Source organism: Haplochromis burtoni, unplaced genomic scaffold (assembly GCF_018398535.1).
Source record: "Haplochromis burtoni strain Fernald_Lab_line unplaced genomic scaffold, NCSU_Asbu1 Contig_242, whole genome shotgun sequence".
In the NCBI taxonomy this organism is placed as follows: Eukaryota; Metazoa; Chordata; class Actinopteri; order Cichliformes; family Cichlidae; genus Haplochromis; species Haplochromis burtoni.
Window position 1 is genome coordinate 767,640 of NW_024582603.1, and position 24,957 is coordinate 792,596.

At 39.5% G+C, this 24,957-nt stretch overlaps 1 protein-coding gene across 2 annotated transcripts in view; it reads left to right on the forward strand.

Annotated features, from left to right (window-relative positions):
• Positions 1–24,957, forward strand: part of snx29 (sorting nexin 29) — a gene marked incomplete in the record, with an annotated part of 135,836 nt that overhangs the window by 101,038 nt on the left and 9,841 nt on the right. For both annotated transcript variants that reach the window (XM_014338655.2, XM_014338656.2), the window contains 2 exon segments: positions 10,633–10,773; positions 24,225–24,364. In XM_014338655.2, coding sequence (XP_014194141.1) covers positions 10,633–10,773; positions 24,225–24,364 — 281 coding nt within the window.

Sequence of the window (24,957 nt, forward strand, 5' to 3'; positions counted from 1 at the left end):
CTAGAGCCTGTGCAAATATCTTTAGATGGGAAAGGCAAAAGGTTTCTGGCGTAACGAATTAGGATGATTAATTTTCTCAACTTGCAGTTTTATTCGATTCAGTTTTATCTGCACTAAACGTTATTTATCATAACTGCAAGCCCCCATGAAGGAGATTTACCTCTAGCTGTGCCTGTGGGTAGCGTCATTTGCAGGAGAAACTATAGGATGGAGTTTCCTCCTTGCTAAAACTGTCCAAACAAAAGATATTGTATCTCACAAAGATATTGTTGCACTTTTATTTGCAAAGATCAATCCACACACTGCTTTATGAAGGCAGTTCAGAATAGGCTGAATTTTTATTTTATTTTATTTTATTTTATCTTATCATACACCTCTTACTGTTTGGCTTGCACAGCACCTGTTTCTGGATTTAACCCTTATAAACATAGCAAAGCAACACTGAGCTCTTGAAAGGCACCCAGCAGTATGGGCTAAGCCCTGCTGCGGCACTTGATCAGTGACCTACCCGCCAATAAACACTTCAAAGTGTGTCTTTGCAGGTGGAAATGGGATGTGGGGGGCTGGGAACTTTCTCCCTGAGGGTGATGGGGAGGTTGGACTGATGGAAGGATTTGGATGGTGACGTCGTTTGGTGGAAGGAGTCAGAAGGGAATGTGGTAATCTCTGCTTTAGCCTCCAGATATCTGATTAGATCTCTGAGCTGGAACATAATTTGTCAGACTGCCTCATCTCCCTGCTTTCTTCTCCCCTGATAACCTCAATTTATATTTACACATTTATTTGTGTCTCCAGTTGTCTGCCGCTTCCTCTTGGCTCCATTTTCCTGATACTCCTCTTTCCCCTCCCCTCTTTTTTTGTCTCATTCAGCTCTAATTTGCACTGCATCATCCACTGCGTGGCCTATCCTTCAATCACTTGATCTCTGACTTCCTTACTATGCTGAAAACCCTTTCTCACAAACTGTCAGTGACTCATTTGTTCATGCGAGTGTATGTGTGTGAGTGAGGAGTGGTGGTGGTGGTGTGGGACACACAAATAGGAGGAGTGGGAGGGAGAGCGCTGACAGGTGAAGGAAGTGGGAGATGAAGAGAACAGCGTAAGGGAAGCAATTGTGATAAAAAGATGGCGATAATAGCTGCGGCGTGTCCCATTTTCCTCCTGCTGTGGCGTCACTCAGTTTCTCCTGGGTAGTTTCCAACTTCGATGTTGAGTGCTCATATCTGGTTACCACCTGCCAGTTTTCGAGAAAGAACTTTAGCTGATTGCTCTGGTGATTAAAAAGCTCCACGTCTGACGTGTCGATGGCTGTTCTGTGTTAGGAATAGATCAATTCGGACTGGAAAACACGGTGGAATAATTCCTATAGGCCTTACGAGTCTTAGGTTACGTTTATGATGATAGCAAGAGTTTTACCACCTTATTACAGACCACACTGAGGCATTGTCATGTGTTATTACTTGCTTTTCGTGTCATCCGTTTTGATTTCATTTTGAATGTTTTGTTTCAGTTTTGTTTGTGCAGTTTTAGCTTGGCTAGCAAGGCGCATCCATAAGTACAGGACATGTCAGACTGTATAGATAAAGAAGAAGAATGCAGAGTATACATACAAATGAAGGATGAGATGATTCGACTCTGCCTGTCTTGCATATGTTACTAGGCAAAAGTTTGTGCTATGATGCAATTTACTGTTGAAGTCAATTAATGTAGCTGTCCACCCACTGTAACACAAAACCAGGAGGTTTATTTTCCACTTCCAGGATGAAAGGTAATACCAGCGAGAGCACAGAATTAGACCTTGCTCATATTCAGCGATGGATTTAATCTGCTCTAATTAGTGGACTGATATCATCTCAACAAGTAAAAACTGTATTCATAAAAGTCCTGCTAATGTGTCTTTGTATATATTACACTTATGCTTTTTTCTCTGCTAGTTTTTGGTCGCAGCTTTTGTCCTGATAATCCTGAGTTATTAATAAAACTCAATACTACATGTGGTCTCCAGGTGGAAACCAGAATGGAAGCAAAGCTCCTGTACCTAATTACACATTATAGCATATTTACTGTTTGTTTGTTTTTTAACCCAGATCAGAAGAAAGTACCAAAGAACACAGACTGTGTGCCCTTCCTCATGCAGATATCCGTTTGAAGAGTTTAATCAGGGTTGACTTTTTTTGGATACTGGAAACTGCAGTTTTTGGTTCTTGTGTTGTGCCTTTATTTTTCAGCTCTGAGGTTACTGCTTTTGTCACAGATGATTAGGCCTCTTTAAATCTTGGCTCATGCTGTTTTCAAGCTGCTACGGTCCAATTTTCTATATGAATAATAGATCACAGGACCACTTGTGAAAGGGGTTGTTCCTGATGATAAATGGAGAGAATGGTCGCCGGTCATTGCCCTTGTCAGCTCTGTGCTTTATGAAGGCTTTATAAACCTTTGAACTCGTTCTTTTTGTTTTAGGACCCACAGCTTTACCTCGTTTGATTCACTCTCCCTGCTTTCATGTGTTGCTTGAGATGGCTATTCTGAGTTAAAAGTCTATAACTTTTTAAGCTGCTTTGTGCCATCAGTGTAAGTTTCGTCATACTTTTTGTCAACAACCTTTGTTTCCTGACAGAAACACGACGATAACTAAATAAAAACGAATGTACGAGCACAAAAACTGATGTAATGTACGGCGACTTTGGTCAGCGAATATAAACGAGACTCGTGGCAGGATGAGTTGGAAGTGATTCAATCCCAAGTAATCTGCTTGTGCAGTAAGGTTAAATGCAAACATTTGATCAGGGAACTGTACAACTAGCTTCTGTGCTCCCTGTTTCTCATGAAAATGCAACAGAAATTTTGCATTTGATGTTAAGGAAACTAAGATGATTTGTAAAGTGTTTGGAGCAACTTTTATATTTTAGTCATCAAAAGCACGGTGGAACAGTGGTTGGCACTCTTGCCTCACTACAAGAAAGTCCTGAGTTCAACTCCACCATCTGACTAGTTCTGTATGGACTTTGTATGTTCTCCTCGTGTTTGCGTGGGCTCCACATGCAGTTTGATTAGGTTGCAGATGCTGCAATCCAACAAGTTTTAGCTTAGGTAATTTAGTTTTCCTAAAGCATCAATATGCTCTGTAGCAGATGGAAATGTGTTTGCGTCTTTGATTTGTCGAGTGATGTGACAGATAAATAGAAAACAGAACTGTTTAATATAAACCCCCTTTTTCCTTTTCCAGAGTTGCTTCAAACAGAGATGCAAGAGGAAGCTCGGGTACTTGGTAAAATCGGTGGAAAAGCCCTCCCTGTGCAGGCTCCTTTAGTTTCAGTTATTATATTTTAATGAGAAGAATCCTACATGAAACACTGGCTTTGTCACATATTACCAGCTAATGGGAGCAACACAATAGTGGCTTATTGATGTGTGCACCGCAAATTAGGAATTCTAGGAATATTTTCAATATTGTATGATGAAAACTTGTTTCCCCTCAATCTTTCTGTCAGTTGCAAATATATACGAGCTCCTTCCCGTTTTTCAAGTTATCTCCTGTTGACTTTTCTCACTGAGGCAGCAAAGGTGCTTTGCTTCATCAGTTAATCCATGCAAATGAATATAAAGTGTACACAGCAGGCTGTTGGTCTTTCAGATAGCAGCTTTCTACACTGTAGCATCCTCTGCAGTGTTTCCTGACTCACATTAAGCATTCTGGATTGATTTGCACCCAGAACAACTGGGTGCTAAAGGTGAGGAGAGCGTTGGCTTGTTTGGCAGTAATTCATGCATTTTTTCCATCAATGAAATGGCCATGTTTAAATGAAACCCAAATCAACAAAACTAGTTTAAAAAAAAACAGGTAAATAAAATCTCTTATTAATTTTCTCACCACCCATTGCTTTCCGGGTCATTCATCAATCATTCAGTCAAACCTTAATTTCCCCATTTGATTGTGTGATCGGATCGTTTAATACAAACATGTCACATCTGGTCTAAACAGGTTAAAAGCAAACACACTCATCAAAGAGATGCATAGTTTATTTTCCATCCACACACCTCCGTCCTCTCTTAATCGTCACCATTGTTTCCCTGGTCCTGTGTCTGTTTCCTTGTTTCTTGATTTTTTGTTTTCATAGTTGTCTAAATGTAGTTGCCCCTTGTCCTGAACATCTTTAGTTCCTCCTCCTCCTCCTCCTCCTCTCTAATCTTTCACCAACATTCATCTACCTCCCCTTCACCTCCTCCTTATCTCTTCCTCGTCTGATTTGTTATTTCAGCGTCTAATTCTGCAGGATGCCAGCGCTCCAAAATAAACGCCTTTGCTGCATTCAAAGACAATAATCAGCCATTCACTACCTTCTGTTTGTTTTTGCTTCTTCTTTGATCCTTTTTTAGATAAACAAGTAACACAGATTCATAAATGGTTCTGTCTTATTATATGATCTCTTTGTTTTTTGAATTATGGCTGTTGAAATTGTCATTACTTATGAGTTTTCATTTCCGATTAACCTGTTTTCAAATTTTAACTGAATTAAAACTGGCACAAGAACAGTTAGTTGTGCTTACTTTATAATTACGTGTCTTTTAAAAAATTGAAATAAACTAATCACAGTGACAGAGCGCGATTAAATGAGACCAACCGTCCTGGAAAAGGATGTGGCAAACATAATAGAAATATGAACTTTCTGCAAGTTTCTGCGTTCATATAGTGGAGAGACCCGTCTCCATTCGTAGAAACTTTCATTGGCCTCTGTTGATAGACCAAATTTTACCAGCTACCTTTGGGAGGTGGTGCTTTGAGTTCATCTTGTCATTTTAACTTATGAAGGTGATACAAACATCCTTTTGTTTAGTAGTCAATAGAGTACATTATTGAGATATTTCGCACAAAACCAAAGATGTGCGAACCTCATAATTATGTCAGATGGAAAGATTAGGGCAGGATGTCAAACTCATTTTACATCGTGGGCCAGATACAGCCTGCTTTGACCTTATGTTGGAAAACATGAAGGGGAGCAGTGTGGACGGGGTTGGAGTCTTTGTCTGGCTGAGTATGACCCCCGAGGCTTATCTTTGATACCTCTGGGTTAAGGAATCAAGAAAAACATTACAAGCCATCCTCTGGGGACCATGAATGCCAGTCCACCCAATAGTCTGGACTTTCAGTCTGGGCCGAAGAGACCAGATTATATTGCTAACCTAGATGGGGGAAGGGCACATTAGTCCTCTTTTCTCCATGGTCCTTCGCTGCTCTTCTCCCTTCTAAAGCCTCCAAATGGATTCTATTTTCTGCCTAATTGGGCAGCTGGTTAGGCCTGCAAGAGACTGGTGATAATATGAAACTCTGCTGCTTTTCCTTTGGTTTGAGCAAACCTCTTATTCTCCCCTTCTCAACAAACATACATCCACAAATATTTCATGACAGTCAGGTGTCTGTTGTGTGTTTCTGAGGCTTCAAAAGATTTGTTTCCTCTTTAGTTGTTTATTTTGTAAATTTATCATTAATTCATACAGTAACCGTGTAGCTTGCAGGTACTTGTTTTTTAATTAAAGCACTTTTGTTTGTTTTTTTTTTTCAACGTCTTTGTTACATCTGTTTTTGCTCAAAGCTATTGTAAATTGTATGTTTGCAGAGACCACGTTATTACAGATCGATGGAGGTTCTGGGTCTGAAATGTGAAAAGGATGCAGAAATGCCTTAAACCTCTTTTTAAAGTGTTTTATTGGAAAAACAGACTTTGAAAGTTTGGCACCTTTGATGTACGACCTTAGCAAACGGTGTCTTAGTTGGGTGTATGACCTCAAGTACTAGTGTTAAGTTTATGAGTATGTAATGATAGCATGTTCATTTTGTACATGTCACCTCTACTGTCAGATCCACCTGTCCTTAGCCCATCACATCTGGTCTTAGTACACCAAGATGACCACAACCACCAGCTCAAGGCTTCACTTTGAGACTTATCCTACGAGTGATGTCAGGGTGGCTATGTCCATCTTTCAGAGCTTAAGTGTGAGCCGCTTAAGCTGCCTCCAAAAAACAGTGATATTCATGATGTCAGACATTGAATGAAAGCCATAATTAGCCATCTTTTCTCTGTGCCCTGTAGTTGCATATTGTTAAAACTGGAAATTGAGCAACAGGGCTTTCTCTGTGGGTCTCCTGTGGTGCTGGAAGATATAAGATGGAGAAATACATCAATTATCATCCGCACTTTCTGCATTTCTTAGCTGTGCTCACAGTTACTCCCATTTCAACCTGCTTGTTGGAATACCCTCAGGCTAAAGATCCAGTTAAATGTCAAGGAAAGAAATAGCTGCAATTATCTGTTCACAGACTTTGTTTCAGATCTTTGTTTCCGAAGGGTTTTCATAGTATACAAGGGCTCGTTTTCACAGGAAGATGTTCGGCTGTCAGCTACTCTGGATAAACTGCGGAAATGGTTCTGTCACTGTGTGCTGTTTGGATGTTCTAGGTAATTTACGTTGTAAGAAACTTTGAATACGTTTTTGTGGATATGTGGACTTATGGGGACCTCAGATCAGCTTTCAGTCACTGAGGTGTCTGTTAAAGGGGATGCTAATGAATAAATGGAAGCACATAGCAGCCTTTTGACATACAAATGTTCTGGAAAAATACAGTGCACAGCGAGATTCACTATATAAGCATAGTGAAAGTTGTTTAGCAGTGGCCACGCTTGTGGTGAATGTTAAAAAGAGTGTAAACAGCTGTGAGAACACCGTCAACCATCAGCAGTGTTCACACTTTCTGTAGACGAACTGCTCTTGATTTGAAAATTAGATAAATAAGTAACACAAGTTATTTATGTGAATTAAACACAACCTTAAAGTACACAGGATAATGGCAGCAAACTTGAAAAAAAAAATGCTAATATATTTGTGTACGAATAATAATTTCTAAAAAATTAGCATCTGTCCAGAGAAAAATGTGTTCCCAGTTCCCACTATATGCTCTTTGTATCAAGTGCATATAGTTCCCAAAAAGTGGGAATTCCAGGCATAAACAGGGAACTTTCTCTACCTGCACCAGTGAGAGTACGCAAAGATGTGAAGTTATGGTTGTGTTAAGAATTATGAATAATGCTCGCACTTTTTAGCCTGTTTCTCAAGGCAGAAGCTCAAAGCTGGGAGTTTAATACTGAGGTAACTGAGTTAATTTTGTTGGTATATTCAGCACACCGAATGAATTTTAGTACTAACAAAAAAGTCTTTCTTATGCTTTTGCAGCCAAATGCTTTTTCTTTCCTTTTTGTGTTGACCCGCTGAGGGCGTATTTTTATTAAGCGTATTATTATGTTTTCTCAGATATTCTTTTAAGCCATTCAAATACTGACAATAGGACTGCGTCCATCACAGTTAAGCTTTCAGGAACAGCGCAAACCCATCAACTCTCTTCCACAAGGTCTATCTGAATCATCATTAAAGGCCACGTCACTGTTTGAAAACTGGTTTTATTGGAGATATCAAACCACCAGTGCTCAAACATTAGGGATACAATTTAGATGGTGCCAAGATCTTTGTTGGAGATAATGAGAGAGATTTGTGACCTGTCAAGGGAAAGGAGCTGGTAGCTGTGTGCAAAGGCTAATGCGTTGCCATAAATAAGTATGCCAATGAGACGCTGTAAAGTGGATTAAGCTTCACACAGCCATATGTAAGGAGCCATGTGATGGCTGAGAAACTGCACAGATTCTGTCGTCTTATTGTTGCTAATGCAGCTGTTGTGGTTCAGACGTGACAATACAGTTGGTGGAAAAGTTTGAGAATGTCTCTATTTCTGCAAAAATATGACCTAAAACCTCATTAGACTTTCACACCAGTCCTAGGAGGAGAAAACTGCAAGCCAATTAAGCATGTGAAACTAAAATATTGCATGTGGCTAGAAGATTATCTTATATTTCACAGTTTGAAAGTGGACAGGAAAAGTGGGAGTTAAAGTAGGGCCTGCAATCATCTCGATATGGGTTACATGCTCAGCCCTGTTAGTTGTATGAGTTCCCCACCTCTAATATTTATGAGGTTATTGTGTAAGGAAAGCGGTCATGCTGAGAAAGCTGGGCTAGGACACCCGATATGTTGGGTGTGCTCAAAGCACAGTTTAAGTCATTTGTATTCTTCACTCATTTTCCAACATGTATAATGTGTTAGAATCAATACGTACTTGAACTTCTATACTTGAACATATTATGTCAGCAAAAGTAGTGACAGTGAGCAGGTACTAGAAACTAGCTCATCTAATGCAGGGTAGTTGTTGTTGTTGTTGTTGATGTGCGATTAATTACACCTGTGTTTTTCCCATCAGCTGTCAGAATATCTACCGTAAAAAAAAAAAGACCTGTACAACGTCAAAGCAGCTTTAATGTGTCTTGAATAAGGACGTCATCATGCCCCAGTTTTGTCAGCTGAGTCTCCATCATCCACTTTGATCAACGCACACACACAATTAGACCGTACTGTATCGGGGCAGTGCTTCTCTGAACTTGCAAAAGCGAAGTTGGTGGAAACTTAAATGTGCTTCTGTAGGTCAGATGTGAAGTGCTGAGATGACAGGTCTTCGGTCCATTAGTGGCCTTGTCTTCTTCCATCTTGTCATGAACCACTGTCACTTACCAGATTTAGGTCGTTGCTTGTGCACGGCTGCTCTCCACACAACAAGCTGCTTAAACAGAACCTTGACCAACTAGTTTTTATTGGGGATACAATGTATTAAATTCATATTTTTTGTAAGCATATTATCACACTAGTCGGTGATTGTGCTGTAGATAAAATCAATTAACAAAGTGAAGGAGATGGAGTCATAGTGTGATATTTATCATTTATATCTTTTGTAATGAATTAAATGCTATTTTTAAACAATCATGCGGTTTTAGTTAAAGTTTACCTTTATAACTTTAACCCTGTCTAGACCTGCCTATTACTGTTGCTGAGATATTCACCATGAAACATTCTGGAGAGCTTCAGCTGCTGGTTTGCTCTTAATGGCTGTCAAAAGTGCCACATTTTCTTATGTTTGTTATGTAGTCTAGACTGCACGGTAGCATCCATGCTGACAAAAGTTCAGTGGTGTAAAGCAAATGTTGCCTCAAAGTAAAAAAATTCTGTCATTATCTGCTCCCTCCTTTGTCTGTCAAACCACCTTTGAGGCCGACATGAACAAAATGTAGAAAGATTTCCTGTAGCTGTAAATCAGTCTGCTAATCACAGACCTAGAGTTAGTAAGCTGAGTTATGTAAATACAAAGTTTACATTAAAGATAACCATCAATGTATAGTACTCTGCAAAATGTTTTCATTTCTTTATATCTGCTCTGAAGGAGTCTGTGGTGGTCATGAACAGACAGTAGTTCTCCAGATTTTCTGAAGGTCTTTCAAAGTTAAGCCACTTAACACTGACCTACAGTATAAATCATTTAAGCATAAAAATAGCACCTAACTCAAAGGATAATTCAGTGTTGTCTAGACGTGACAGACAAACAGTCTTAAATGATATCTTTAGCCTTTTGTTACTAGCAGCATCTTGCAACAATACAATTTGTTTCCATTTCTACAGTCATCGCAACAGAACAGAACACAAGGCAGCCAACATCCAAAGTAGCTTTGAATGTCCTCCAAGAAGTCTGGAGAACTCTTCCTGAAGACTAGTTAAAGAAATAAATGTGTTCAAATTATTCAAACTCTGTTTTTGCATGATAAGCTGTTACTTCTGTGTATGTTTTTCCACGTTTCAATGACAAACTGAACCCATTTCCAGTTTTCCTAGGAAAATATGAAGAATACTTGAAAATGTGAGGTGGCTCAAGACTTTTGCACAGCATTGCAGCGTGGATGTTTCTACTCGGGGTTTCTCCATTTTTAAGGTTGCCTCAGTGTTCATTATCATTTTAACGTACTCCATCACAGCTTTTATACATAAAAGCGTGATTTCCATTATGGACACATTCAGTATTATGTGGGTTTGAAAGGGACGCGGTTCATTATTGAACCACAGTTTGGGCGTTTGTTGATTTGCTTGGCAGTGGGGGGCTATGCTGAAGTTCATTTGGTGGATTTTTAAATCAGTTTCTGTTTTCATATACTTGAATCAAAGCTGTATTTTTTGTGGTAGGCCACTTTAAAATTGAATTTTCAAAAGCTGTTCTGCTCTCTCTTTTGTCTCTGTGCAGTCGTTTTCTGCTGTGAAAATGGAAGCCGACTCCCCCTCTTTCTTGTAATAGGCTCATCTTTTCTTTTCTTTCTGCTCCCTCTATCTCTCGTGAGTCTGAATAAAGCAGCTAATGGCGCATAGAAATGGTGACTGCACAGCTACGTCTATAGACTCTTTCTGTTATGTGCTGCAATATGTAAGTGAAAATACACATTTACAAGGGTTATTGTAAAGCACCGTCAGAGCCTGATGACCAATATGTGAACTGCAGAATGGCTGTTGCATAACAGCGGGTCGTTGGTGTGTTTGACATTTTCAAAAATATAGAAATTAGGTTACATATTATAGTGTTGTAACTGAAATTAGATTTAATTATAGATGGAGGTCCTAAACTTTATATCGAACTTTTGAAAATCAGGACATGCTAATCTAACTTATCTTTGTGTTGATACTGATGACAACCATGGTGATGTGTCTGCATGTCTTCAGGTGTATATCCGCATCCTGGACAATGAGTGGAATGTGTACAGGCGTTACACCGAATTCAGGGAGCTCCACAATCATCTGAGATCACAGTTTCCTCAGGTGGACACCTTCAACTTCCCACCCAAGAAAGCCATAGGGAACAAGGTGAGCTGATAGTAAATATAATGTGTGTCTTTGTCTCACTGTCAGCCACCTCAACCCTCGCTCTGTCTCTCACTTACCCACTTCAGCAATGAGGAATTGTGTGTCCCTGCTAAGCTGTTTGGTAGCTGAAATGTCCAGTTTCATTTTGTTAATCGTTGCTAAGTTGCCTCTGATAAAACTGTTGTTCACATCTGTCCATAACTTTTTCAATAATCCTGCAAACAGACACACAAATAATACCAAGCAACAACCAAAAAAATCAATTACAGCAGAGCCGCAGAAGAACCCAACACAACCTGTTACAGAAACACATCACAGCAGAATCACAGAGAAACGTGCAACAAATGAATCGCAAGCAAAAAAAACAAACCAGAAAAACTGAACTCTAAACATGTCTGTCAATATGAATCTTCAAAATTTGTGAATTGAACTGCGCTAAAGTGTAAGCATATAAAAATATCAGAAGCATGACATTTCTCCCTCCAAAATATTCTTAAACCAAAATGAAGAAGACAATAAAAACTGTACAAATAGTAACAGCTGTTTATCATAAACAATTAAAGTGCATATTTACTATAAATCCAGAAATCTGTGTTTGTCTGTCATATGAAAAGGTGACAGACAAGTGTGATGTGGTCAGTGCAGTATGATACAGTATGATGTGGATCGGCTGCTGTTAAGAAATACAGGCAGTGTGTTCTTGGCCTCTTAAACAAATGTGTATTTTTTGTTTCAGAGAAAGTTTCTTGGAGGTTCGATCCAAATAAAATCCCAAACGAATTCATTTGATTATAGGAAGCACTCCTCCTGAAATATATTTCAATATATTGTGCATTAAACCCCATAAAAGAGGTCTTTCCTTGCATAATGTTCATAAATTTTTATATCAGACTGTAAAAACTGATTGGAGCCTTTTAAGATGGTAAGCTCTGTAGAGGGGGAAATGGCAACCTTAACAACCACATCAGTTTATCACTCCTCCTCTTTTACCGGTTTCAGCTGCTCGCCTGGGTTCTCAAAGCTTGTGTCCCTTCTGTCTGGTTGGAGAGCCCCCACCTTTCTCCTCATCGCACCATTCCCTTACTCTTCTTCATCCTGTTCTCCACTGTCTGCCTACAACCTTTGGGGGATAATTTGGCTCTGACCTCAATTCTGTGGCTGGTTGGATTTAGTGCTGCCACAGCCAAAACGATGCGGTGTGACTTCCCACCTTCAAAGACGGCGCACTTTCATGGGTGGAAAGCGGACCGAACGCTGTGTTTTGAGGCACTGCATATGTAAGAAGAAGCAGGAGGCCATCAGTGTGTGTGTGTCTGTCTCACATTGTGATGTGGTATCATGTGGAAGTGCACGTGTCTATCAAAGGCCTTGACAGTTGGTGTCATCGTGTTCTGGAAAGCTCTTTGAAAGCCCATTACAGTACTGTGAATTATTGGTTTTTACCATCTCCTGAAAGTCGCCCATCATGACAGAAAAAGTAGTCCAGGCTTTGTTACACTCTGAGCACGTTTTAAAGCAGGGACACCACTTTCTTCTCGAAGAGAAACACATGCTTCCAAAAAAGTTCGGATGGTAGATGTCAAGAAAAACAGAATGCAATGACTTACATATTGTTTATTACCTATATTTAATTGGAAGCAGCCCATGAGTAGAAATGCTTTTGTTTCTCTTTCAACAACTGTGAATCGACATAGAGACGAATTAGTGGTTCACACACTACAGAACTCCAATGCTTGGATTTTATCCCCATTTTATTATTTTGAATTTGACACCAGCAACCAAAAAGTTGTGTCAGAGCAGATCTTTCTCACTCTGTTACCGCGCTAATGTTAAAATACTTCTAGAAATTGTGAAAGCATAGTCCTTTAGGCTAAAGAGGAAATGGCTCATTCAGTTGGTATCGGCACACAAACGCCAGGGAGGGTGTTACTGGACTCGGTGCGGTAACTCTCATATGTGTGAAGATTTTATGAACACCGAAGTTTTTGGAGCAACATATACTGCATATCTAGGCAGAATTTTTTAGGAAATGCCAAACCTAGTTTCTAAATGTGTTCCAACAGCAGTGAAAGAGTGCAGGTGCTAAACTGGCCTGGCTGCAGTCCAGACTTCTTACCCATTAAAAGAAGTGTATTATGAAGCAAAACAACGAATGCAAGACGGCTTCATTCCCGTATTACCATGTGCCCAGCCCAGTTTTTTTTTTTTAAAAAAAAAGTGTTTTCTGGCATTGTTGATTTAAAATGAGCCTTTATTTAGTCACAAATCCAGCATTTTCTATGTTGCTGTTGGATTATTTTGAATCAGATATGCAGTTTAAATGATTTGCATATATAATATTCTGTTTTTATTCAAAATCTGAAAGTCTTTGACCTTTTGCTTGCATTAAATGTCGTTGTTTCATATTAGTTACATTTTGTTTGACCTCTGTTATGTCTGTAAATTTCATTTGATTTGACCATTTATGCTAAAATCCGGTGTTCCAGGCACAAAGGTTGGGAGAGGAAACAGAGTTCAAAGTCTTTGGTCTTGACTAAAATCAAATGCAGCAGCAGGCGGAGGGATGAACCGCTTCAAAATATGATAAATATTAAGTGGTTGTTAGTGTTTGTGTCTCTGTGTTCAAGCAAAGCAGAGAAACAACAAAATGTGTGCGTGTGTCTGCGTATGTGTGTGTGAAAGTAAGTGCATGTAGTTTGTATATGGCATTTAGTTGTGTATTTATTGTGTATTTGTTCCTGTGTACCTGGTTGTATCAGTAAGCAGCAGGCCTGCCGTGTTGAGTTTCCCTGTTATTTCAGTCCAGTGAGCGTTTGTTTCTGGCTCCCTGGGAGTACTTTGTAGTTTTTGTATCAGTGATGACCTCAGGTGAAGTACAGAGCAGGGCTGCTTTTGAAAACAGGAATGGAGTATATCAGCGCGTTTACTCAAACTCACACCCTGGATTGAATAGTTCCAAATTGAAATAAGAAAATATACTGTAAGCTGAAAAAAGATGTTTCTTCTGGATACATTTTGTTCTAGTTGAAGTTAAATATATCATAAAATGAATCATATATTGAACAGAGATTGGTGTGGCTGTACAATCATGTGCTTGCTTAGCTGTAGCACAGTTTTCTACATGGAGTTGTCATAAGGCATATGACTTACTATAAAAAGTCATGTGCCTTATGTCTAACCCCCTCATAGGTACATGTGTAGCAATAATCAGCATTTAAACCTTATTTATTTATGGTTAATGAAAAAAAGAACAAATTAATAGATAAGAGCTTAATATGTGTACATATAAAATGTATCAGTATCCAACTAGCTAGCAGAAACATTGGGCTTAATCTCCTAATAAGGTGTGAGGTGAAGTAGCTGTCTGTCCTGTGGTCAGAGCATCTGGCTTAAAGGAAGCTGTAAATCTAGCTGAAATGCAAAGATTATGTAAATGTTTTGCAGTGTCATTTCTTGGGGATGACATATAATAATTTACCCCTCTGAGTCATGTGTCATTATTGGTGATTACCACTCAATGCTATCAGAATATGTAGTTTTACTTTATTAAAAAACAGTTGTTTTCCCAGAACAATTGGCTATGGAGGGATTAAATGTCATAAGCCACATGCATGGAAGAAAAAAACCTGAACTTCATTCCTACAGTGAGGAGATCCTTGGTCCTTTATGCTGATGGGGGCATTTTGGCCTTTATAGTTCACGTTTAGAACTTTAATACTCTAATGAAACATTTCTATTCTGATGGGAATGATATATTCTAGCATAACAGTGCTCCTATCCATAGGGCACTGAATAGACCACCTTGCATTTAGCAGACAGATGCTTTGCCCTCCAGACAAGCCCCAGAGGCCTGACAAATCAATGTCAAGGTGTATTAAAGCTGTTTTGGATGCGCGTGGAGGCACCTTACTCTAAGACAGCATATTGTAGTTTGTCCTTTAATTTGTCTCCTGTCTGTTTACAATGCCAGGACTTGATTGAAACGCGCATTCACAAACGCTGCCAGTCCATCTGTTTTTCCTATTGTCTGTTGTGCTTTTAGTCTCATTCAAGGGTTCCACCATCACAGACACACTTTGCAAATCCAAAGCGGACTTTGATACATACACACACAGAGCCTCACACCATTATATCCAGCTAATGATGGAGAAATGTTAATGTTAGGAATAGGGTACTTGGTGTGTTGCAAGGGAGAGAGAAGGAGAAAGACCTTCAAAAGCGCTTTATCTGCACCGTGAATATGCGCTCTGCTGTGGTTCGCTGTGTTAGGGATGAAACACAGCGGCTGTCAGTGAATATCAGGTAACAGAGGAACTGGGTGAATACACACCCCTTACTAACTGTATTACATGGCTCCTACTCTCTGTTTCATGCCTGTTAACAGGAGCGCACATAAATGCACACACGTGACTGACATTTCAGAGAGACACGTTTCTGAAGTTGTCAAAGAACATCAGCTACGCTATGGATTTATGTTTGCTGGGAAACTTATGGACGAGTTTTTGATACATACTTCTATCATGTAACAGCTAACCCTGCATGTGCAAGTATGTGCCTGGCTTTTTGGGCAGTTAAACTAGCACCCTGATTGGACCACTTATGTAACTTTCATCTGCCTCACATAAATCACGTGGGTTTTTTTTTTTTGTCTCATTTAAATGTGATCACTGGCTTTTTCCTGTCCAATGTCAGGCTGCAGGTGGGTCATTACTCTCTGACATAATCACTTTAAAGATTCACTGTACAGTGAATAACAGAAGGTTACTTGATGAATGCCTCTTACTTCACTAAATTAATTACTCTAAAGCTTTTACATGTAAGTCCTACCTTTGCGTCTTTGTTCTAACAAGGTCCCAAGGAAACGCAGGATTGATGAGGCCAGGAATAAACAAAATAAAGACTGTAATTACATCCTGGAGTCTTGTTACATTTAAGTTGCATAACTCTGACTCAAAGTCTGTTAAAGTAGGCAAACCTAATGCAGTAGGTTTTTTGGTGTCTTCAAGAGATCGTTGATTATGGCAAGCATTAATTAGAGATTTTAATATTGTTCATGGTATCTTCACCTTTAGTGTCAACACCCAAAGTCAGTGCTAGTTTGGACCTGATCAGTCTTTGTTTTCATTCTGTGTCTCTTCAGTCCTGTTATTGAGCTAATGCGACACCCCCACCGCCCACTCTTGCATCTGCATATGCTTTAGGTGAGACTGTCCAGCTGTTTAACTAAGTAAAACAGAAGATGTAACACACATGCACGCTCTCTGCTTATGACAGCCTTTAAAGCAGCTGATTTGTCAGGGACCAGCCCACGCTTACAGCCTAAGTGTTCCCTGTTCATGTCTGTCAGCTTCCTCCTCCCTTCTGCTAATGTTGAGGCACAGAGGAGGCAGAGTGATGACATCAAAGAGACATTATTATCAGACCCCCAAATCTTTTTTCCTTTTTGGTTTGTTTTTCAGGGCTCAAACAGTCCAGGGGTGAAATAGTTTCTCTACAGCAGGGAATTCACAAATATTTTCCATAGGAAGGTTCAAAATATGTACTTTTATAGGATATAAACTGTAAACTGATTTACTTCTGAGGTTCAGCACCTTCACAGTTTTGGGATTTTCTGAAACGAGTAAACCAACATGTTTTGCCTGTTATTTCTGGAAGCGTAAATGAGCACGAGCCCATGAATGCCTGTGAGGAAAAGTTATCCTAAAGTTTGCACCCTTTGAAGAGCTATGAAAACTTTTCCTGCAGATGAGGTCAGAAAACAGGTCTGATAATTGTCAGGGTAGCTTGTTTCAAGCGTACCCTGGCATTAATAGTAGGATAGTTCCCCTGTGGTCATTGAGCATTATCAAAGTACTAAGAGAGCAGTAGAGGTGGGTAGTCACTTTTAATCCTACAGTCTGTCAAGATATGCACACAGCACTACACTGGTTATTAGAAAGGCAATTAAAAGCTTTAAGAGTATCTCTAAAGTGTAACTTAAGAGCTCCTTAAAAGCTTAATTTTTGATTATATTCACTGATTTTAATTCTTACCTTGTTGCAGTAAAAACAGGTGTACTCAAAGGTGAAGGAGTGTACTCTGAAGCCACTGTTGTGCATGATTAGAAGTGCAACAGAGCTGAAACTTTGAACCAGAGTACACAGATTTCATGTGTGCTGCTGATTAATGGCACTGAATCACCTACAGCATGGGGTAGGTGGGAGATGTGGTGTTTCTCTGGCATCAAATGGTTTAGGGGATTTTTAAGTATCCTGTGTTCCTCCTGCAACTAAAACCATGCAAGCGGTCTCTTTATATTGTCCATGACCTCTGTTGATGCCAAATGTATTCAGCTCCTTGCTTATGTATAAAAACTACATCTTTAAGATACAGCTGTGAAGTTATGGGTCACGCTGGGTTTGGTGATCATACCTCAAATCTGCAGCAGATATTAGCCAGGTCATGAGCTTTACTCATTTATAGCAGTGTGTGATACATTAAAATGCACAAAATGCTAAAACAGTCTGATGTGAATTCAAGGGTGTGAACAGTGATCACAATCATTCAACGTTTGTTTAGGTTTCCTGAAAGTAGCATGGCCCTTGGTGGCGGTTGGTCCATCTATGCATACGGTGACAAAAAGTGAGTAGAGTGCCGAGGCCGGCCTGATTAATTAATCAGAAACTACACAGTGAATTATTAACAAGTCTTAGTATGTTGTGCTCACATATTATGCAATATGCATGTTATATGCTTTTAATTATGACAAAGGAGACGTTGTGAAGGTCTTGCATGGGCATTCTTGAATTGCATGCGATGTTTTATTCATGATCCGGACCCGTAGTTTTGAGAGTGTTTAAACAAGGCATCAAGAGAGAAGCCTCTTCAGCCCCACTGTGGTCCAGTGTGGGCTGACTTTGTGGAACATTTTGACCTTGTTTTGTTGCCAGCATGTACCACTGCTGTCCTTTCTCTTAATTCAAGTGGACTGCAGGCTAAATCAGAGCCCAGGTTGATGTTCTTCTTTAATGTGATGACTAAGGGTAGCTCATTATGATAATTTTTTTTGTTTCACCTGAGTAGGTAGTGCTGAAAAACCTTCTTTTCCAGGAAATACCTGATAGACACCAAGTGCCAGATGCTTTCAAAGCACTGTGTTTAAATGTTGCTTCTAATAACTATGCGAATTGCTGGGAGAAAAAAACGGCATTGCCTGAGGCTTCTATCATATAAAGTCCTTAAATCTGCCCTTTCTCTCTTTAAAAGGGGGGGAAAAACCACAGCAGGAATTTATTTCATTGTAAACACAGTAATTCGAGATTCTCAAGCAGGATCGAAGTCTTGGTCAAAGGCATTGATTTTATCTCAGGGGGGTAAGAATGTTTGATACCGTAGGGTGTAGTTACTTTTCACTTCTAAATGAGTTTTTCTGTTGCCAGGCAACATTCCGTCGTTCCGACTATCTATTTAGAGTTTTTTCCTTCCCTCCTCCAGACTTGAATACCGAAAAGCTGGCAGCAAATTTACAGAGTACTTGTGGAGACCCTGACGCATATGTGACTACTTTACACTTCTGTTCCATTGGCAGCTCCTGTCTCCTGCTTATCTGTCTCTCTGGGAGGTGACATTTAGCTGTGCTGTGTGTACATATGTGTGCTATATATTCAGCTTTTCCGTCTGTCATTACATGACCATTTCATAATCCCGATCGGGGCAGATCAGCGTAGATGTCCAGTGAGAGGATGCAGAATGCAGAATTCCAATAACAAAAGATCCAGTAAACTGAATTGCAGGGCAACAACATCCACTTGATAAGACAGAGGGAAACAGACAGGGTAGGATTACAGATGACAAAGAAAAGCAGAGACGGACAATACACAGAAGGCTAATCAGGGGTGTATAATCCTGCAGGTGAAGTCAATGAGGCAGTAGAAGTAAATGCAAAACACAAGAGTGGAAGGCCTAGCAAAGCAAAGAATAACAACCACACTGGAACAAGGATCCATAGAACATGCATGAACGTAACAGAAGGTGGAACCACAGAAGGGACTCCACAAATGTAAAACATGAACTAGATCTACGAGTTGAGAAGAGCTAAAGGCTCAGCAATGAATGAAAATCAAAATAAACCATAAATAACACTAAGAATCAAATAAACAACAAGGATTACATCTAGGGAAAGTGACAGTTAAATGTTAGCTAGTGCTGCTATTATAATGTCATGTATCTAGATTGCACTTTAAGACCATGTTGTTGAGTCGTTATGGCTCAGTAGTGGGAATTTGCATTTGCATTGCATTTTCTGACACAACCCCAATTTCTCCTGCAACAAATGACTTTAGAGACTTATTAATGGACATTGCTTGAGTTAACTACCACAGCAGAGAAGAAACAAGGGTTTAATGTTGACCATGAAAAGGACAGAAACAGGGTCGTTACTGCACTTACACTTTAGCTAATCTAACTAAATGTTTTAAGATCGCTGATCACTCACTCTAAGTCTTTGTCGGTTCTTATATCAGCTACATCATCAGTGGCGGGAGCAGTCAGATGGGAAAAGTTTGCTTTGTAATATGTGGCTAACTACAGGAGTAAGAAGATGAGGGTTGTCCTGGTTTTGCCCTCAAAGAACCAGCTAACAGCCCAAAGAGGAAATATATGGGCCAGCCGTAGTGTCACACTGACTTATACACAGTTGAAGTTTACAAGGCATCTCTGCTCTTTATCACAGAAATGATATATGAAGGTGTAGTTATTGTTTCACTTGGTTAACTTATTCATGTGAATTAGCATGGCATTAGTTTAGTGCTGTGGTGGAACGAGCCACAGATGTCGATGTGTCGGCGCTCTGCACTGAGCAGTTAATGAAGCTGTAATGTTTTGCAGTGTTTGTGTTGTAGCAGTTGTACTATAACTTGTGGGCTTTGAAGAATCTCATTTTGGGCGACATCAAAATGTAAAATCATTTTTAAAAATCAGATCTGTCTTTTGATTTCATGAATGCGAGTCCTTCAGACCATAGAAATGAAAATTGTTGCTGTCTCCCCTTTTATGTAAATAAGGAATTTAAAATGAAGGCAGTGCCCCAAGATGTATGACTTGCTTCTAATCAGTCTTTTATTCTAGATGTACCAAACCAACGTGCTTCATAATATCTAGTGAACAGATGTTCTATAACATACAAAAATGCAAAATCTTAGTTTTGACTTTACTAAACAGTCGGTCTTGCTGCTTCGTCTTTTTTCCATCTTGATTGAACAGTCTGTGTGACACACAGTATAAAGCTTAGAACTGAGATTCTCATAAAACATCACCTTTATGTTTATATGTCCTTGTGATATCACACGAGTGTAGTAGTGTGGGGGAGCAAGTAAAGAGCAGTGTTATGATAGCAGGAGGTAAGAGGACAGATTTAAGAGGACAGCATCCGCCTTGTACCAGCATCAGTATGCCACAGTAGTTTCTGCTCTGCCCTCTTGTTCATCTCTGCAAACAAGACACAGCACCTGGCCTCTCTTCAAACTTCTGTTTTTCCACAAGAGGATGAGTCTGTCATGATGTCCATTAGTGTTATTACTGCTCTGACATCCGTGAAAGCAGGCAGGGTGTCCCTTGTTGTGTCGACATAGCATGAAACCCGTGCTGGCATGCACAGCCTAATCTGACACATCAGATTTACCCGCTCTTACCCCCGTCTGCTTTACCCAGCATGCAGCTGAGTTTAGTTATCCACTCCCACTCTGCTGAACTTACATACTTATCCTCTATTTGGGGCTACAATGAACTTTTTTTAAAGTTCTCTCTAGCTGTTGCCCTGCATATCATCTACCTAACTTTTGTAGGTTCAGACAGGAAAAATGTGAAAATACTGCACCGAACGCAGCTCATATCCTCCCACAGAGGATGTTTCTTGTCACCACATTTACAGTGTTTATTGCACTGATTTATACAGTTACTAACTCAGCACAGAGAAAAGTGCTGATGATTTTCTTTAAATTGTTTTAAGCCGAGCAGTGCTAGACCTAAAGAGGTCCTTTAGTATTTGCTGCCTGTATGAAATATGCAATAATAGTGTACTATTCAAAGTTCAGCTTAGCTTGGTTATTATTACTGTTGCCATTCTGCTGTGACTCAAGGCTAAAAAGACTACTGGTAGAAATGTAGAGATTTTAGTATTGATTAATGATTGAAATAATAATAACCAGTTGTTGTTATCCAACCTTTAACATCTTCATTCTAAACATATTTTACCACAGGACTGTCAAACATGAGGCCCAAGGGCCAGAATCATCCTGGCAAACACCGTCATTTGGTCCACTTCATGGCTTTGAAGGACTTTATAGTTCCTACTGTATTTTTTAATTGTAAATTTTTTATTGTATTGTAATTTTTTGCAACTTTTGATCCCTCATGGTCAATCATACAACACCAAGCCAACAACGAAATAGATAAACAATCAAATGACAGGAAAGTTTCTGTTCCTGTTTTTGTTTTTTGTTTTTTTCTATGGGACTACAGGAAAAAAAGGACATTTTCTGTGACATAGCAAAAACGCTGCCAGAACTTTTCCTGTAATTTTACTCATTTATTATTTCTGAGAAATTAAGCCCAAGGAGTTGCTGATCAATTTCTTTCTGTGCTACAACAGGATTTCTTTGTGAGTAGAAAAATCTTGAAAAATCTGAGGGATTAAATATGTAGGTGAACTTCTTTATGCTGACAGAGAGGTGAGTTTCAGTGGTCCCCATTTAAGGGCGATCGTGGCTCAAAGAGTTGGCAGTTCGTCTTGTAATCAGAAGGTTGCCGGTTCGAGCCCCGGCTCGGACAGTCTGTTGTTGTGTCCTTGGGCAAGACACTTCACCTAACGCCTACTGGTGTTGGCCAGAGGGGCTGATGGCGCGATATGGCAGCCTCGCTGTGGCTACAACTGTAGCTGCCTCCACCAGTGTGTGAATGTGAGAGTGAATGAATAGTGGAATTGTAAAGCGCTTTGAGGGCCCCGAAAAGCGCTATATAAATGCAATCCATTATTATTATTATTATTATTATTATTAAAATGAGCTTTTCCGAGGTTGCACACGCAAACAAGAGATAACTGGGCTCAGCTCAGTTCATTTTTCTGTAGTTCACAATAGCAATAATTGAAAAATCCAGTCATTGCATTATTGAACAATTTCAAATAAAGTACATGAAGGATAGGATAGAAGAATAATCTAAAAATAATTAAAGTACATTTTAAAGGTTTGAGAGTGCCTCTCATGTTCAAACACAAAATCCAAACTGAGTTTGTTCAGTTTTTCAGTATTAAATCATATAATATATTCTCATATTTAATAGGAAGAATTCAAATTAATGTATGATAACATTTTGGCAAAACCGGTGAGGATTCAGTGTTTTAGCTTCCACGTCCTGTTACCTCTGTGCTACTTGATGTAATCGGAGCACTGCCGTGCGTCGCGTGTAAGATCAGACTGAAAGTGTGTATTGTGGGTTAAACTGATTTAATTTGACTTTGGGATGGGAAAATAAATGAATTCTTTTCCTTTTACTATCCATCTAAATTAATCAATTTTGAAATGTAGGACTTGCAACTCAAATGTGAGATTTTAGGTTGGTTCATTTTTAGTTGGGAACAACACATGAATACTTAGCTACGAGTCTTTCTCTCACCGTCTCCCACTTTTCTGTCTGCTCTGCGCTGTCCTATCAGCATCAGTGCCACTGTTTAACAAACTAGAAGTGATATAGTTCTCAGTGAGGTGTGGATTTGTTCCTGTGAAAGGAACAAATCTTGAGTCACAATTTGTCTGTAAGGCATCATGTCGCAGGTATACAGACGGTTTCCTATCTTAAAAAAAACTCCTGGAAGACTCCTGGTGTTTGCTTTGTCTTTATTTATAAGCATTTGCCATATTTATTTCTTAAGCATTGATAGGAATGAAGTGTGAATGTGGCTGCTCCTTGGAAAATGATTTTTGAGAAAACTCACCAAGCATTCCAGATGTTTTTAAAAAAGAAAGACCGTATCACTCCTGTGTTCTCACTTTAATTGTGAGTTGTTCTTTGGATGTGTTATCACATGCTGTATCTTCTTAAAATAAAGCGTTGTTTTCCCATGGTTGCATATTCAGCCTTGGTATTCATTCTTCTTGTTCAAAAGAACCACATGTGCATTTCAAGCCATAACAATTAAATCACATGCGTTTTGGGATTTGAGATCAAAAGAGAAGCAGTAGTTGGGAAAAAAAAAAGGGAAATATTGGCCTCCTTCAATGGCTGTTTGTTCCAGTCCCAAACACCAGAGAGTAACACGGAGCATTGCCCAGGCTTTGTTCTGAGCCTTGCTGGATGCCGATTAGCCATGCTCACATTGGCCATGTGGCTCTGTGCCTCTGCCTTCAGAGTCGCACAGTGGAAGTGGGTCTGAATGCTCAGAACACTGCGCTTTATCAACATCAGAAATGAAACGACAAATTCAACACAAATAATAAATGTGGTAATCCTAAAAAATGCTTTTTATTTTTTGGATTATGCAATATCTCTTGTCAGAGCAGATTGGAAAGGATTGGACAGCCTGGCCGCTGGCAGAGAGTCAGCAGGGTGCTTTTGGTTTGTATGGATGCTAGAAAAACTGAAAGCCATTCATCACAGAGGATACCTGCAAAGGATCTGAATCTGGCACGCCAGTGACATATTTTTTCAGTTACATGTCTTTAAGTCACAATTTGCAACTCCTTACCTTTCCACGGTCCCAGTCAGCTTGTCACAACATGATCTATGTCATTTTACACATGTGCAAAAATGTACATACTTCCTGTCACCAATACAGTTAAGAAAGAAAAATGTAAATGTGTAAATGTATACAGTATTTGCAATTGTTTCTACAAAAAGGTCCTCTTTGACCTTTCCAAATGTTGACGTTGATTTCTTCTAATGGCGTACACGCGCTTTTTTTCCTTTATTTATTTTTTAAATTACTTTACGCCTCAGTTTTCATGAGCCTAAAGACCAATCACTGGCCACGAGCAACCACTGGATAGCAAGTGATTGCTGCGAGTCACTAGATGAAATTGGTCACGAAGAGGAGTTTCTGTGGTTGTTAGCAGGTTTCCACAGTCACACGTAGTTTTCATGTAAGATGCCAGCTAGTCTTCAAGCACTTGCTAACTATTAGCTGAATAGCAGTAAACCTAACATTGAAAACGTCCACCTTCATTGGCACTTGGCTAAATCCTCCAATAAAATTTGCTGTATTTGCAGTGGGATTGTGCTATACTGATAATAGCAGTTAAAGTGAACCCAAATCAGCAGGTCAGAAGTCCAAAAGAAAATGAATTCTAAGGCAGAGTCATGTGTGGTTTCGGTGCTATGAGGAAATATTATCCTGTCACACGCAGTCCATGATGTATGTATTCAGGTGCAGCTTTAACCTCAGTGTCTATTTCAGACTAACTCTTCTTCATCTGTCTCAGGATGCCAAGTTTGTGGAGGAAAGAAGGAAGCAGCTGCAGGGCTACCTTCGCACGGTGATGAACAAACTGATCCAGACGCTGCCAGAGTTCACAGCCAGCCCCACCAAAGAGACGCTGCTGTCGCTGCTGCCTTTCTGTCAGTAAGTGGTCACACATAAGCTCCTGAAAAACAGAATATTAGCTTAAATATATGACATGCAGTTGTGTGCGTAGGTGCAACAGATTCAGGTAACAGCTTCTAGCACATGTTCAGATCGTGTCTGTTAAAGGTTGGCGTCGTCTTATAGAAACTTCCGAGAGAGATTTTGCCAGAAATTTCTAAGAATGAACTCTCACCTAATTTGAGTGGGAGTAATGTAAATAATTTTCTAGTTTCCTTTATATAACATCTGTCATCAAATGCAGGTGTTAGCTTTTTGTCTACAGGAAGCTCAAGTATAGTCCCCATGGTTACCTATTTAAAGGTTTTGTTTAACCACTGTTTGCATACACAACATCTAAAAAGAAAAAAATAACAGCTTCCTGGCATTTGCCTCTGTTTATTATATCATTGTAATATACAACATTTTGTAGGAAGTGTTAACTGTCAACTAGTGTTGTGTGAAGAGTTTGCACAGGATACAAGCGAGCAGACAGAATCCTGGAAGTCTCTGGAAAACAAACTTTCCCTGACTTTAACACTCATATTCACACATGGAAAATACACAGTATGTTCTCCCTCTTTCTCTCTCTC